The sequence below is a fragment of the Procambarus clarkii genome, chromosome 8 (assembly GCF_040958095.1).
Source record: "Procambarus clarkii isolate CNS0578487 chromosome 8, FALCON_Pclarkii_2.0, whole genome shotgun sequence".
Classification (NCBI taxonomy): domain Eukaryota; kingdom Metazoa; phylum Arthropoda; class Malacostraca; order Decapoda; family Cambaridae; genus Procambarus; species Procambarus clarkii.
The window spans coordinates 41050345-41064242 of record NC_091157.1 but is presented as its reverse complement, the minus strand read 5'-3'; the positions used below and the strand labels follow the sequence as shown (position 1 = coordinate 41064242).

Sequence of the window (13898 nt, the reverse complement as noted above, 5' to 3'; positions counted from 1 at the left end):
CCCGCGGGTGTAGTGAGGCCCGTGGGTGTAGTGTGGCCCGTGGGTGTAGTGTGGCCCGTGGGTGTAGTGTGGCCCGTGGGTGTAGTGTGGCCCGCGGGTGTAGTGTGGCCCGTGGGTGTAGTGTGGCCCGTGGGTGTAGTGTGGCCCGCGGGTGTAGTGTGGTCCCTGGGTGTAGTGTGGCCCGCGGGTGTAGTGTGGTCCCTGGGTGTAGTGTGGCCCGCGGGTGTAATGTGGCCCCTGGGTGTAGTGTGGCCCGCGGGTGTAGTGAGGCCCCTGGGTGCAGTGTGGCCCGTGGGTGCAGTGTGGCCCGTGGGTGCAGTGTGGCCCGTGGGTGCAGTGTGGCCCGTGGGTGCAGTGTGGCCCGTGGGTGCAGTGTGGCCCGTGGGTGCAGTGTGGCCCGTGACTGTAGTGTGGCCCGTGGGTGTAGTGAGGATGCCCGCTCCTGGTGGTGAGTCATGACGGGAGATGCAACCATGGTAACATCTCCGGAGGATGCTGCATGTTTTCCAATTAGTAGTAATGTCACCTGCCTCAAAGTTTGGAGGGCCTTCAATAGTTGTAAACACTTACGTTAATAGGGGCTAGGGGGCTACTAGCTCCTAAGGATGTTAATAGGGGCTACTAGCCCTCGAGGAAGTTAATAGGGGCTACAAGCTCTTACAAAAAAGTTAATAGGGGGCTACAAGCCCTCGAGGAAGCAAATCAAATAGATGAACACAATAAAAAACAAAATAAATGACAAATTGATTACTATCAACAATCGGAAGAAATATTTGTGACATACCCAGCAAACTATTTCTTTTTTTTTTTCATTTTAAAACTTAAAAACACTTTTTTTTATCAACATGTATAAAATTATGTTTTACAAACGTTTTTGATTATTTATAAAAACAAACAAAATGTGAGGCCATAACGTTTTAATAAAAAGTTTTTAATGGTATAATTTAACGTTTTCGCTCAATGGTTTTTAAAACGCGATTCCTAATTAAATATTTATTGAAATAATTATGTAATAAATATTTACTGAATTATGAGAGAGAGAGAGAGAGAGAGAGAGAGAGAGAGAGAGAGAGAGAGAGAGAGAGAGAGAGAGAGAGAGAGAGAGAGAGAGAGAGAGAGAGAAAGAGAGAGAGAGAGAGAGGAGGAGATAGGAGACGGAGAGGACAGTGAAAGAGACAGAGAAACAAATGAATAGAGACAAAGGAGACAGATTCAGAAGAATAGAATCAGAGACAGAGAAAGAGAGAAAGGACAGAAACGGAGATAAGAGAGACCGAAACAGAGAGGAGGAGGAGGACACAGAGAAGAGAGAGGAATCAAGAGAGCAAAGAGAAGCAGAGAAAGGAGACAAACTAAAGAGAGACCGAGAGATAAGGTGGAGTGTAGAGAGACAGGAGACAAAGATGGAAATATACAAAGATAGTGTGATGGAAAAAAGAAGTGTAGGTGTTCGGCAGTCCTCCCAATGGCTGGTGTCAATGCCTATCACATTTAAAAAAAAAAAAAAAAAGATGACTGCGTAGCTGTTGTGTCCTGTGGCAAAGTAAGGCAAAACAAGCAAAACAAATAGTATGAACAATGCAACTTTAATTACATTTAAAACAAATTATGAATAAGACAATTCCTTGGTTATGTACAGTGCAAATTCACAAGATCACAAGATTCAAAAAATAACAAAACAATATAATGGTGACGTTACTCTAAAATGGATAAAGACAAAATGAAATTAACAGGTGCTGAGAATAAAGCGCTGGCTGAGAACATCCACTAATAGACAGAGCATATATCAGATGGTTGTTTCAGCTTGAGAGCACAGAATATTCTAACTCCAATGGCTGGTGCAGGCCCAGACATGGGCTAGGTAGATGGCGCTGAGGTGCAGAAGTGCAGTGGTGCAGACGTCGATTCACCAATCAGAAGCGGGCAGGCTGAAAATGCTCGTTAGGTGATCGGCGACGAGGGAGAGGGGAGGTGGAGAGCGAGTGTGATACATTTGCGCCTGGCAAAACGTATTTGACCAAATATGTACTACACTTGCTTGTAGTATCTAGATGTTGTAGATGTACTGAAGTAACATGACGATAGGAAAGAGCAGGCCAAATCTCTCTTGAAGGAGATTATCGTAACAGCTCTCCCCCGAAGCCTGCTCTTATGGGTTAAGTTCCTTCAGTAGCTGGTGTAGAGGTAGGAGTAGCTGTCTCTACCTCGTAGACTCTGGAGAGGGCGTCGGCTATGATGTTGTCCGAACCTTTGATGTAGAAGATCTCCAGATTAAAATTTTGCAAGTACAGTGCCCAGCATAGAAGACGTTGATTGCTGAATTGGGCCTGTTGTAGGAACCGCAGGGGATTGTGGTCCGAGTAGATGGTAATAGACCGATTCCCCTGTAGGTAAGGTTCGAAATGTTGCAGATTCAGGACGATGGAAAGGAGTCCCTTCTCGATAGTGCTATAGTTCTTCTCGTGAGGCTTCAACTTGTAGCTATTGTAGCTACAATAGCTATCAATAGCTATCATGTAGCTATCAGCTGACAGGAAGAACCTCCTCGCCTCGTTGTTGTAGATGTAGGACCCCCCCGATGCCGGTACTACTGGCGTCGACCTTGATGAAGAAGGGCTTCGTGATATCTGGAGAGGCGAGAATGGGATCAGAACATAGCAAAGGAGCACTATTATAGTCCTGTAAATTTTTAGGAAGATCATTACGGATTTCCGAGTTGGAAGGCACTGACTCAGAGTCAGAGCTTTCCGTAGGAGAAGCAGGGAAGGTCTCACTGTGGAGGTATGGATCTTTGAAAGTGGAGAGTGATATTAGCACAGTCGGGGGAATACCTTTATACTCCTTGAGTAGATTGACGTGGCACAACTGGGTCCTCCGCCGCCTATCTGGAGTCTCAAGAACGTAGTTGTGGTTGTTTCTGCACTCCTTGATGCGGTATGGTCCTGAAAACTTATTTTGCAATAGAGAACCTGTGATAGGAAAATATGCCAACACGAAGTCTCCTGGTTTAAATTTCCTGATTTTGCTGCGTTGGTCAAAATGAGTCTTCATCCTCTCTTGAGCTTTCAATAGATTGTCATTATCAAATTTACGTACTCTCCCTAGAATGTGTTTTAAGTTTTGAAGAAACTGGGGCACATTCTGAGGGTCACTGAAGGTGGCATTATGTAGAGAGTCTTTAAAAGCTTTGAGAGGAGTACGGCACTTACGTCCGTAGAGCATCTCATAAGGAGATACTCCTAGAGACTCATTTGGGAGACTTCTGAAAATACACATGATGATGTCAAGTTGTTTATCCCAGTCTTTCATGGTTTCATTGCAAAATTTCTCTAGGAGTGATTTAGTCGTTTGATGACTACGTTCAAGAAAACCCTGTGAAGCAGGATGATAGGGGCTGGACAATACCTGAGTGATGTTGAACTCTTCCAGCGTCTTCTTGAAGAGATCACTGGTGAAGTTGGTGCCACAGTCACTTTGAACCTCCCTTGGAAATCCATACTGGGTAAAGATCTTCAATAGTTGTTTTACCACCGTAGCAGCCGTAATGTTCTTTACAGGAACTGCTATGGGTTGGACACAGTTGTGGTTAGTATATAAGCGTTGCCAGAACTGGTCCGGGGTAAAGGACCAACACAGTCTATGATGAGTCTGTGGAAAGGTTCTGCAGGCACCAGGATGGGAATTAAAGGAGCTTTGGGAATCGGGATGTTAGGTTTCCCTGCCATCTGACATATATGACACTGTTGCACGTAACTTTTGACGTCTTTAACCATACCTGGCAGTAGTAGTCTTGTCTGATTCCGTGATAGGTTTTGTTAAAACCATAGTGAGAAAGTGCTCCGTAGGCCAGGTGTAGAATATCGGGCCGTAGGCTGGTGGGAACCACTAGTTGTTCGACATTTGCCCAATCGTCATCCTCCGTCAGCTTACTGGGTCTGTACCTGCGGTAGAGCAACTGATTCTCTAGGAAGAACCCAGGGATACTGTCAGGTTGAGTCTCAGCCTGGAAGAATAATGGTGTTAATGAAGGATCCTCCCTCTGTAACTTACGGAACTCCAACATAGTTAGATTCTGTGGTAGGTTCGGATGGTCTTGAGGGACAGCGGTTGCAGTAGAGTCAGCTGGTTGCGGGCGTGCAGCTTGTGCACGGGTGGTCACCAAAACCGGAGGAGAAACTTCATCACTTTCTTGAACCTCTGCTGGAACATACCTTAAGATGGGGTTGTCCACTACAGAGTCACATACCTGGGGTTTGTCCATGATGATCAGGTTGGAAGGTTGCAGATCTTCAGCCAAATCATTGCTCAGGAGAAGTTGCACTCCAGACATGGGAAAAGGCTTTTCCCTGATGGCGACTTGGACTTCACGGGTCACGAAAGGACAATCCAGGTGGACTCTGGCGAGTGGATACGGAGTGGTAGCAGTGAGGTCAGTGATAAGGACGGTTTCCCCGGTGTAGGTGATGTTAGGCACAGCCGATTTCAATATTATTGACTGAAGAGCTGCTGTGTCCCTCAAGATCTTCAATTTGAAACGTCCCTCCGAATCTGTACTGTTGGCAGAGACAGTTCCAGGATACAGGTGTTTGCTGAAGAGAGAAAGATCATTAACAGGAACACCAACATTCATCACAGGCTTACCGGACTTTGGAGGAGTCGGTTTGGGTTTAGGAGTTTCACTATAGACTTTGTATTGAGCTTTCCCACATTTATCTATGGTATGTCCATAGATCTTGCAATACTTACAATACAATTGGGAGCTCGCTTGATTGGTACTTACTTTGTCATAACTATACCAAGACTTCGTACTGGAAGGTGGGTCTGGTGTTAGCCGGTGTATGAGGTTGTAGGTGTCAGCCGACTTCGCACATCTGATGTAATCGGTTTCTTCTTTGTCTACTAAATATAAACGGATGGAAGGGGTAGCACGTCTAAAGAATTCCTCAACTAGAATGAGGTTGACGAGTTCTGAAAATGTAGAGACATGTGCTGCTTCCAGCCATTTCATGAAATACCTTTTCTTTGTATTGGCAAATTCTAAAAAGGTGGTGGTACTTGTCTTTAAATAATCATGGAATTTTCGTCTGTAGCTTTCGGTGGAGAGAAGGTAGGGGTCTAAAACTGCTTGCTTCAGGGTCTGGTAGTCATTCTCAGACGCTAAGGTACTGAGAGTAACTGCAGCTCTACCTGTGAGATGCACTCTGAGAAGGGTAGACCATTGATCTTCAGGCTAGCTAAGTTTTTAAGCTAGGGTCTCAAAAGTGGTGAAAAATACGTCTATCTCTGTCTCAACGAATGGTGGCATTAATTTACTTGCATGGGAGACATTGAAGCTTACGGGAAGACTAGCGGTAGCTTGTTGGCGCTGAGTGTGGTGTGTAGTTTCCAAGGTGAGTTCTTGTCGACGATATGCTAGAACACTCTCAGCTTGCTGTTTATCGTGCTCACGTTGCATCTCCAGGTGAAGTTTTCTTGCTTCAAGCTGTTCCCCATCCCGCTCACGGTGTAGGGCAGCTTCACGTTCATGTTCTTCCTTCCTTAGGGCAGCCTCACGTTCTCTTCGTTGTAGAGCTTCTTTCTCATATGCAGCTTATTCTTGCAGTTGGACACGTTCTATTTTCGCTAGTTCGAGCTTTAACTTCATAGCTGCCAGAGCTTTTTTATCTGCAATAGAATAGTTTTCGTGAGCATCAGAGTCTATGATTCCTTCATCTAAGAGGTAATCCAAGATAAGATTGTGCAAGTCATTTTTGTTGGCTCCAGGGGTAGCACTTAGTTGATACTCGTGTGCAAGAGTTTGCAATTCGGTCCTCTTGGCACGACTTAAGTTCCCTACTTCACTTGCTGGATCGTTACGAAATGCTGAGAGACGAAACATTTTTGAAATAGCAAATAAGTGTACAACGAATATACTTGTGATATTGTAAGTGTCAGTAATAGGATGACGTGGCAACTGGTAACTTTCCTGTGGAAATTTAATTGTTAACAATTAACGTTAATATTAGTATGGTAAATGATTAGCAATCAAAATTGCAGGAAATCTTGTACCCGGTACTCAATATAAGAGAATAAAGGCAAGAAAATCCTTCTAAATAAATGAAACCGATAGTTTCTAAAACAAATGAAACTTTTAATTCTTTCAAAAGTGAAAGGTAGTTCAAGAATGTAGGGATACCTTGCCGAGTCTCTATAGGACAGAAGCAAGGGTTTTCCTACTTTAATTATATGATACTTACAGAATTAGCGTTCTTTGTGCTCTGAAAAAAAAGCTAATTCCCTGAGTAAATATCATCATCTCAGACCGACGTATAGGGGTGCGAGTGTCAACTGGTGACGAGAACTGCTGCTGAGGTCCCAACTCAACAGCGTAGTCCGTGCTAGAGGAACTATGGCCCTCTGTGTCCTGTGGTCGGATTGCAGAAGATTGGGTGCTTTGGCCCAAAGACAAATCAAAGTACCACAGTACCAAAAATGATGATCTGCCGTAATTTGAGAAATATCCTAGGGACAAAAGGGTGGAATACACGAGTAATAGCACTGAGGGAGGGATGACCAATTAAGAGAATGACTGAGGCCTCCAGTCACCACATAATCCACAGTTATCCAACACTCACAATATGCTACCCTCGGAAAGCAAAAAATACACAGCACCATATAAATATTAAAAGTAATGAAAATATTGAAAAGCAACTGTATCAAAGCCAAGTACACTTACCACAAATTGATGTTTCAGTACTAGTACCTGAGTGAGGCATCCCGGACAGGCCCCCATTAAATGTGATGGAAAAAAGAAGTGTAGGTGTTCGGCAGTCTTCCCAATGGCTGGTGTCAATGCCTATCACATTTAAAAAAAAAAAAGATGACTGCATAGCTGTTGTGTCCTGTGGCAAAGTAAGGCAAAACAAGCAAAACAAATATTATGAACAATGAAACTTTAATTAAATTTAAAACAAATTAAGAATAAGACAATTCCTTGGCTATGTACAGTGAAAACTCACAAGATTAAAAAATAACATAAAACAATATAATGGTGACGTTACTCTAAAATGGATAAAGACAAAATTAAATTAACAGGTGCTGAGAATAAAGTGCTGGCTGAGAACATCCACTAATAGACAGAGCGTATATCAGATGGTTGTTTCAGCTTGAGAGCACAGAATATTCTAACTCCAATGGCTGGTGCAGGCCCAGACATCGGCTAGGTAGATGGCGCTAAGGTGCAGAAGTGCAGTGGTGCAGACGTCGACTCACCAATCAGAAGCGGACAGGCTGGAAATGCTAGTTTGGTGATCGGCGACGAGGGAGGGGGGAGGTGGAAAGCGAGTGTGATACATTTGCGCCTGGCAAAACGTATTTGACCAAATATGTACTACACTTGCTTGTAGTATCTAGATGTTGTAGATGTACTGAAGTAACATGACGATAGGAAAGAGTAGGCCAAATCTCTCTTGAAGGAGATTTTCGTAACAATAGAGATACAGGAGGAGAGAGAAGAGAGAATGAGACAGATGGAGAGAGATAGAGACAGGGAGACAGAATGATAGACAGAAGAGACAGAATGAGAGAGAAGAAGGGGAACAGAGAGGAGACAGTGAAGAACAAAAACAGTAGGACAGTAGGACAGAAAGAGGAGACAGGAGAGCCAATAGAAGAGAAGAGACAGGAGAGACGATGAGATAGAGAAGAGGAACAGCGAGAAGGAGAGGGACAGAGAAGGAGAGACAGACATATAGAGACAGAGATAGTGAGAATGTGAGAGAGAGAGAGGGAGAAAATGAGAGAAACAGATTCAGAGAGAGTAGAGAGACATGGACCGAGACGGAGAAACAGAGAAGGACCGAGGCAGAAAGAGACAGGAGATAGGGACAGAGAAATGAGAGAGTTAGAGGGGTGAGAGAAGTAAAGAGACAGCACAGAGAAGGCAAAGAAGAGAGACATAGGAGAGAGGAAAGAAACAGGAGAAGAGAGAGTCAGTAGAATAAAGTGAAACAGAGAAAGACAAGGAGACAGAGAAGGAGAGAGAGAGGAGACAGGAGAGGACGAGACAGAGAAAGAAAGAACCAGTCAGGGAAGGAGAGAGAGACATGATGAGACAGGGGAGTGAGAGAGGACGAAACACAGAAGGAGAGGGACAGAGGACGAGACACAGAAGGAGAGGGACAGAACGAGACAGAGAAGAAGACAGAGGACAAGACAGCGAAGGATAGAGACAGAGGAGACACACAGAAGGAGAGAGACAGAGAAGGAGAGAGACAGAGAAGGAGAGAGACAGAAGGAGAGAGAGAAGGAGAGAGACAGAGAAGGCTAGAGACAGGACAAGACAAAAGAAGAGGGACAAAAGGGAAGACCCAAATAAAGTCGGTAAGAAATTAGTTAACGTCTATCAGGAAATAATTAGATTTTAATTCTTATCATAATCTCCTCACACAACCAGACCATCACCAGAGAAATCTTAGCAAACAACACAGAAATCATCGATAGATACAGCGATAGCAGGCGGCTTGACATCTGCGAGGCACTACACATCAAGAAGTCAACACCAGCAATCAACAGCCAATTAACACAATTACATTCTACCCACTTCAAGAACCCGAACCAACACAGAGACGTAAGAACACGCAATGGGCTATTAATACCCCAATATGCCATTGATCCACTTGTTCATCTCAATCATGTCCTGTATCACCCCACCCCAAAGCGAATATAAACCTTGGCAGATTACGGAAAATTTTTCTTTGAAAATGTAAGGAGTGCCTTGCGAAACGCTTCCCTAGGCGTCAGACCATAGAGTATGAAAATGAACTTTGGAGAGTTATTTTTCAACTTCCCTCGACAGTGAAGAAAAACATAAGAAATATTGAGAAGATTCGTGTTAGAATCATTAATCTTACTCTTTCGGTCATATTTAACAACATTGTGTATATATATATATATATATAGAAGAGACATATAGAGATCTATATGACATATATATAGAGAAGAGATGTCTGATATAGATATCAGACATCGTAGCTAGAATAAGGTCTGCCTTACCTGGAGCCCATGTCATTAGGGCCGAGAACAGCACCCTCCTTGGAGCCCCCCTCGGGTCTAACGCCATTGAGGAGATCCTTGACAAGAAAATCGCAGACCTTAGGAGGATGGAAGACAGAATAGGTGACATCGATGCCCACGATGCTTTTTATCTCCTCACGAAATGCCTATCCCTTCCGAGGCTAACCTACTTTCTGAGGTGCGCCCCATCTTACGACAGTCGAAAGCTTGAAGAGTATGACCTCTTACTGAAGACCATGCTGGAAAAAGTTGTTAACCTCTCCCTCAACGAATGCCAGTGGAAACAAGCCACTCTTCCTGTTAGGCTCGGTGGCTTGGGTGTCCGCACCGCCACCCAAATTGCTGTTCCAGCCTTCCTTCTTCCTCCTCAGCATCAGATGACCTGGTTAAGGAAATTCTACCTGACACCTTTAGTGATGTAGCGGGGATACAGGACCCCCACTACACGGAATGCGATACGAAATGGGGTGCCATGGCAGACCCAGCATTCAGACCAGTCATGCCGAAAGCCAAGAAACAATCCAGTTGGGACAGCCCCATTGTAGACAAAGAAGCCACAGCTTTGCTGGAGGCAGCAACAACCCCCAGTGATCGTGCACGCCTCACAGCTGTGCAGGCTCCCCATGCAGGGGACTTCCTTTTGGCAGTCCCTATGTCTGCGACAGGCACACGTCTTGATCCGCAGGAGCTCCGTATTGCAGTCGCTCTCCGTCTTGCTGCCCCTATCCACACTGTTCATAGGTGTATTTGCGGCGAGGCAGATGCTGACGAATATGGACTGCATGGCCTGCACTGTGGAAAATCTGGTGGTTGGCACACTAGACACGACGAAGTCAATGACATCATTAAAAGAAGCCTTGCCTCTGCTCAGTGTCCAGCGGAGAGAGAGCCCCGCAACCTACTGAACCGTGACTCTGTTAGCTTTGCCGGCCAACCAGACGGAATCACACTGCGACCGTGGAAGCGTGGCAGAACTTTGGCATGGGACTATACTTGTGTATCCACCCTGGCAACCACATACATCAACCTCTCTGCCGGCACAGCAGGAGCCGCGGCGACACACAGAGAAAGAGACAAGTCAGCCAAGTACAGGCAATTAGATCATCGGTACAACTTCGTTCCAATAGGGTCTGAGACCCTAGGCCCATGGGGAGAGAGTGCAAGAAGGTTTCTTAAGGATCTTGGTTCCAAGCTCATTGACACCACAAGAGATCCTAGAGCAGCAAGTTTTCTCTTTCAGCTCCTCAGTGTCGCGATCCAGAGGGGGAATGCTCGCTGCATCCTCGGTTCATGCCCGGCGTCGGAGGGGTTCGAGGAAATCTACAGCCTCTAGGAAGCGAACTTTTTTTTTGTGTCCTCTTAATGTTAATTTTTTGTATAAAATCAGATATGTAACTATATATATATATATATATATATATATATATATATATATATATATATATATATATATATATATATATATATATATATATATATTGTGACGGGAAAGTGTAGGAGTGTAGATGTTCGGCAGTCCTCCTATGGCTGGTTTCAATGCCTAGTCATATAACATATATAACATAAATAACATAAATGAAGATTAGGGATGACGTTACTCTACAATAATATAAATACACAGTGAAAAATAATCAGGTGCTGAGAATATGGCGCTAGCTGAGAAACATCCACCTGATACACAGCGTATATCAGTTAGTTGTTCACTGCTTGAGAGCACAAGGATATTCTGACTTCAATGGCTGGTTGAAGCCCAGACATCGACTCAGGTAGAGGGTGCTGAGGTGAAGAAGTGCAGGTGTGCAGTCGGCGAGTCACCAATCAGGAGCAGTCAGGCTGGGAAGGGTAGTTGGCTGGTTGATGACGAGCCGGCGTGGAGGGAGTGTAGAGTAGGGGGTGAGTCTTGGGTACGTTTGCCTCCTGGTCAAAACGTTTTGTGCTACTAGTAGACGTATCTTGAAGGTAGCATCTTATTCTTGTATAATATACGTAACTTGATGTAGAGAAGAGCAGGCTCATTCTCTCTTGAAAGAGATTATCGTCACAATATATATATATATATATATATATATATATATATATATATATATATATATATATATATATATATATATATATTATATTATATATAATATAATACGACATATTATATTATATATAATATAATATAATATGTCGTACCTAGTAGCCAGAACGCATTTCTCGGCCTACTATGCAAGGCCCGATTTGCCTAATAAGCCAAGTTTTCCTGAATTAATATATTTTCTCTATTTTTTTCTTATAAAATGATAAAGCTACCCATTTCATTACGTATGAGGTCAATTTTTTTTATTGGAGTTAAAATTAACGTAGATATATGACCGAACCTAACCAACCCTACCTAACTTAACCTAACCTATCTTTATAGGTTAGGTTAGGTTAGGTAGCCAAAAAAGTTAGGTTAGGTTAGGTAGGTTAGGTAATTGAAAAACAATTAATTCATGAAAACTTGGCTTATTAGGCAAATCGGGCCTTGTATAGTAGGCATTGTCTCTGGTTGTGGGAAGAGATTATATATTCCTTAATTGAGCCTCTGTTGCTCTCTTCCCACAACCAGACCATCACCAGAGAAATCTTAGCAAACAACACAGAAATCATCGATAGATACAGCGATAGCAGGCGGCTTGACATCTGCGAGGCACTACACATCAAGAAGTCAACACCAGCAATCAACAGCCAATTAATGCACAACTATATTCTACCCACTTTAAGACTCCGCTCCAATATAGAAGCATCAAGAAATATGGGCCAATAGGCCCTCTGCAGTTACTTCCATTCTTCCCTTCAATTTGCTCAATTAATACCCATTGTTTCGTGTTCTGTCCTGTGTTGAAAGTTTTGTTCACCTCATCCAAAACTGTTATAGCATGTCACCTCATCCAAAATGTGGGTATAAAATAAAATGAAAGCTGTTTAAATCATAGCATATGAAGAACTCTGTTTAGTGTTTGCAGGTTATAGTTGTGTGTGTGTAAACTAAAAGTCTTTGAAAATGTAATAAGTTATTATGAAACGCGTTCAAGTGTCGCGTCAGACTAGAAATAAAAATGAATTTTGGAGAATTGATTTTTCAATTACCATCAACAGTGAAAAGAAACATAAGAAATATTGAGAAAATTCGTGTTAGAATTATTAATCTTACTTTTTCGGTCATATTTAATAATATATGTCTACAGGAAAGACTGCTACCAATATATATATATATATATATATATATATATATATATATATATATATATATATATATATATATATATATATATATATATATGTAAAACTTTCAACCCTCACAAACTTTAAATATATATATATATATATATATATATATATATATATATATATATATATATATATATATATATATATTATCATTAAAAAGTGTGCAAATCTTCACAGTAAAATAGGTGTAATCTCTCACACACGTGAAGAGACTCCTGGCTGTGGTACAGACTCGGCTCCATCGTAACAGCAAACAAAATATTTAGACGGTGCAAAAGCCACAATATGAGGCAATTCAACAAGGACATTGACCACAGAGCTGCGCTAGTTATACAACATCCGTTCCGTCTCTTAATTTTGTCTCAGTATGCGGAGAGCAGACTGGAAAATCCCTCGAACTTGCGAGCTCTTTACAGAGGGTAAGTGTCCGTGTAGGAGCCGTGAGGGAACGAGGAGGTCAAGGCTCCACCACTCAATGTCACCATGTGAGCTTTCACAGGAGGGAAAGCGCCTCCAGAATGCATTGCTCATTCCCTAGAATGAACGATGAAGAGGTTAGATGAAAAAAGTTCTTTTAAGAATCTTTCAAACAAGAGATGCCATGCTAATGATGATCATACTTTTCTAGATGCTTGTGCTCTCTAGAGTGGAACACTGCTGCACAATGATAGCCCCCTTTCAAAGCTGGTGAAATTGTTGAACTGGAGAGCGTGTAGAGATCCTTTATTGCTGGAATCCACTCAGTAAACCATCTAAACTACTGGGACCGACTAAAATGCCTAAATCTGTACTCTATTGAGCGCAGGCGGGAGAGATACATAATAATATATACATGGAAAATGTTAGAGGGGCTGGTCCCAAACCTGCACACAGAAGTAACATCACATGAGACCAGAAGGCATGGCAGGATGTGCAGAATACCCTCGTTGAAGAGCAGAGGTGCAACAGGTACTCTGAGAGAGAACTCTATCAACATCAGAGGCCCAAGACTGTTCAACACGTTTCCACTACATATAAGGGGCATAACTGGCCAACATCTCGCAGTGTTCAAGAGAACTTGACAAGTACCTCCAATGGATACCTGATCAACCAGGCTGTGACTCATACATTAGGCTGCAAGCCGCGGGGACACTGAGCTCCGAAATCTTACAAGCAACGTAGCCTCGAAACTGTAGTCTCAAGAGCCTACATGTTCATACATACAAGAGTTCTTACATTCTTTTCCAGCCACTAGCACACAGCGTTTCGGGCAAGATTTTTATCATGATTTTCCCTGGAATACGACCCACCAAATCTTTTAACAACCAGGTACCTATTCACTCCTGGGTGAACAGAGGCGTACGGTTAAAGATTGGTGCCTTAAACGTAGTCTGAAAAACCTTGCTGTAGTCTTAGTACCGAATTTATAAGCTCAAAAGCCAAGCTTGAGGCTCAGAAGCTTAACTGAAGAGTTAGTAAATAGAAAAATCTCGCTGAAGAATCTGCCTAGACGCCGTTAAATCTTACGTGATACTCTCAACCATACATAGCTGTGGTGTGCACTGCCGCGACAGTTACTCACCCCAGCTATAAATGTACTGCGCAGTTTA

At 43.0% G+C, this 13898-nt stretch overlaps 2 protein-coding genes across 2 annotated transcripts in view; one reads left to right on the top strand and one right to left on the bottom strand.

Moving 5' to 3' along the window:
- LOC138360563 (uncharacterized) overlaps positions 1 to 4330 on the bottom strand; it is a 28577-nt gene extending 24247 nt beyond the window's left edge. The window contains exons 1-2 of the mRNA XM_069320290.1: positions 4247 to 4330; positions 2205 to 2627 (exon numbers count right to left, since the gene is read on the bottom strand). Coding sequence (XP_069176391.1) covers positions 2205 to 2627; positions 4247 to 4330 — 507 coding nt within the window. The remainder of the gene's footprint in view (positions 1 to 2204; positions 2628 to 4246) is intronic.
- LOC123759848 (uncharacterized) overlaps positions 1 to 13898 on the top strand; it is a 210735-nt gene that overhangs the window by 70906 nt on the left and 125931 nt on the right. The gene's annotated exons all lie outside the window — the stretch shown is intronic.